At 39.2% G+C, this 2396-nt stretch overlaps 1 protein-coding gene across 1 annotated transcript; it reads right to left on the reverse strand.

The window, feature by feature from the left end:
* Window positions 1-501: 501 nt before the first annotated feature.
* Window positions 502-1467, reverse strand: LOC124958144 (olfactory receptor 10K1-like). The gene has a single exon (XM_047515882.1). It carries the CDS (start codon window positions 1465-1467, stop codon window positions 502-504), a length of 966 nt encoding a protein of 321 aa, XP_047371838.1.
* Window positions 1468-2396: the final 929 nt, after the last annotated feature.

Here is a 2396-nt window from a genome sequence, read left to right on the forward strand (position 1 = left end):
ATCTGTTGACAGCAAATAAGTCAGAAGAAAAATAGAACAGAAAATGAAGTAACTCTCAGTTGTTTCATGAGCGAATGAAATAATGATATTTTATAAGAATAAAATAATTCAACCATTTAAGATATTTAAAATGAATATATCTGAATATTTTGTCCTTGATAAAGAAGAAATCCACTATAACTGAATCCCCAATCAATGTACTGTCATTCAAATTTTAGACAATCTTATAATTTTCTTCCTTCCCCAGAGGCAACTGCTATTATGAGAGTCCTGTGTTCCAAACATGTTTGATATAGTTATTACATTTATATGTGTGTTTATGTATTATAACATTGGAAAATATTTTTAAATTATGTCATGTTTGTAGTAGAAAAATGGTAAATCAAGGACATATCAGGTAATCAGACCTGATTGTACAAGTTCCTTTGTACAAAAGTTAGATTTTTAGTACATGTATTTCACTTCATCCACTTTTATTTACCCATGTTCTATAATTTTCTTTCAAACATTCGGGGCTCTTTTATTTACCATCTGAGAAATAAACCTATTGCCACTGCCTAGTACTTTCCTTAGGGCTATCTGCATTTCTTTGTTCCTTAAACTGTAGACGATGGGGTTCAGCAGAGGTGTCAGCACGGTGTATGTTACAGCCATTAGCATGTCCTCACGGAAGGAGTCGCTGGTTTTGGGTCTCAGGTAGATATAACAAGCAAATCCATAGTGAATGGACACCACGGTGAGGTGAGAGGAACATGTCGAGAAGGCCTTATACCTCCCCTCTGCAGAAGGCATTTTCAAAACGGTGAACAAAATGAAGATATAGGAAGTCAAAATTAAAATAAAGCTGCCCACCAACACGAAGGCAGAGAGCATAAAAATAGCCATTGCGTGATGGGAAGTGTAATCACAGGCAAGGCTAGCCACGGGCAAGATGTCACAGAAGAAGTGCTGGATGGTGTAAGAGTCACAAAAAGAGAAGTTGAATATAATGATGGTGATGCACAGAGAAACCAAGAACCCAACCATGCAAGAGGCCATCATGAGCTGGAAGCACATCTTTCTTGTCATCAGGATGGGATAATGCAGTGGGTTGTGGATGGCAGAGTAACGGTCGTAGGACATGGCAGCCAAAATAAAGCAGTTATTGCCTCCCAGGCCGAAGAAGAAAAACATCTGTATGGCACACTCTTGAAGAGAGATGGTCTTGCTCTCTGAGAGCAAGTCCACTAACATGCGGGGGATGATTACCATAGTGGTACAAGTTTCTGAACAGGACAGACCAAAGAGGAAAAAGTACATGGGGGTGTGGAGGTTGTGACTGAGCTTGATGGCCACCATTATGGACACATTTGCAAGTAGGATGGTCACATGGGAGGAGAATATCACCACAAAGAGGAGATTCTGCAGGTCTGGGAAACTGGAAAATCCCCACAGAAGAAATGTGTTTATTGCTGTGTGATTGCCCATCTTCCTGGTGGCAGCAACTTTACTGGATAGTTGCACATGGACTTAAAGTCAAGACTCTGAGATCATAAAAAACTTCTGTATTGATGTCACCTGGACATTAATCTAGAGCAAATATTAGACTTCCTCCCCCACCTTTCTCTCTCTCTCTCTTTCTTTTTGGTTGGGGTCTTACTATGTTGTATAGGCTGGTCTCGATCTTGTGAGCTCAAGCAATCCTCCTGCATCAACCTCCCAAGTAGCTGGGACTATAGGTATAAACCACCATACCAGACTTTTTTTTTTTTTTGCAGTGCTGGGGATCAAACCCAGGGCCTTGTGCTTGCAAGGTGAGCGCTCTACTGATTGAGCTATCTCCCCAGCCCCATACCAGGCTTTTTGTAAGACAATTCTTAAGCTAGAGCTAGAAAAAGGGGAGGTAAATACACCTGACTATAGTCAAGGTCAGGAGCTCAAGTGATGGAAGGATGATTCTAGTACAGAATCAGGATAAATGCCATAGTGTGGGACCAAAATATCTTCTTGCATTCTACTCATACAACTGCTTTTGATCTTTCTGTTCTCCATTCAGGATCTGCATGGAAGAGGGAAAATATGAATAAAATTTCTTTGTGTTTATCCACTGGTTTCATGATGCCATATTTTCGAATACTTTTTATAATCTAATGGTACACCGGCACTTGGGATCGAATAAATAAAATAACTCAAGTATTTATGTTATTTAAAATGACATGTAACATTTAAACATTTTGAAGAAATCGGTGAAAATTTCTAAAGGAATTTTGATGTTGTTCTCCGTGCAATTTTGTTTACTTCAGAACACCCCAGCATGCAGTGGCTTCTGGAGTGCTAATTGTAAAAATGACTAGATCTGATAAATGTACTTAACATGCTACTTCTGCTGGGTTGGGTTCAGATCCATGATAATATTT

Source organism: Sciurus carolinensis, chromosome 11, assembly GCF_902686445.1.
Source record: "Sciurus carolinensis chromosome 11, mSciCar1.2, whole genome shotgun sequence".
Lineage (NCBI taxonomy): Eukaryota > Metazoa > Chordata > Mammalia > Rodentia > Sciuridae > Sciurus > Sciurus carolinensis.

Bases quoted from the DNA above. Each gene is read 5' to 3' on its own strand.
- LOC124958144 (XM_047515882.1), bottom strand. From the start codon at position 1,467: ATGGGCAATCACACAGCAATAAACACATTTCTTCTGTGGGGATTTTCC.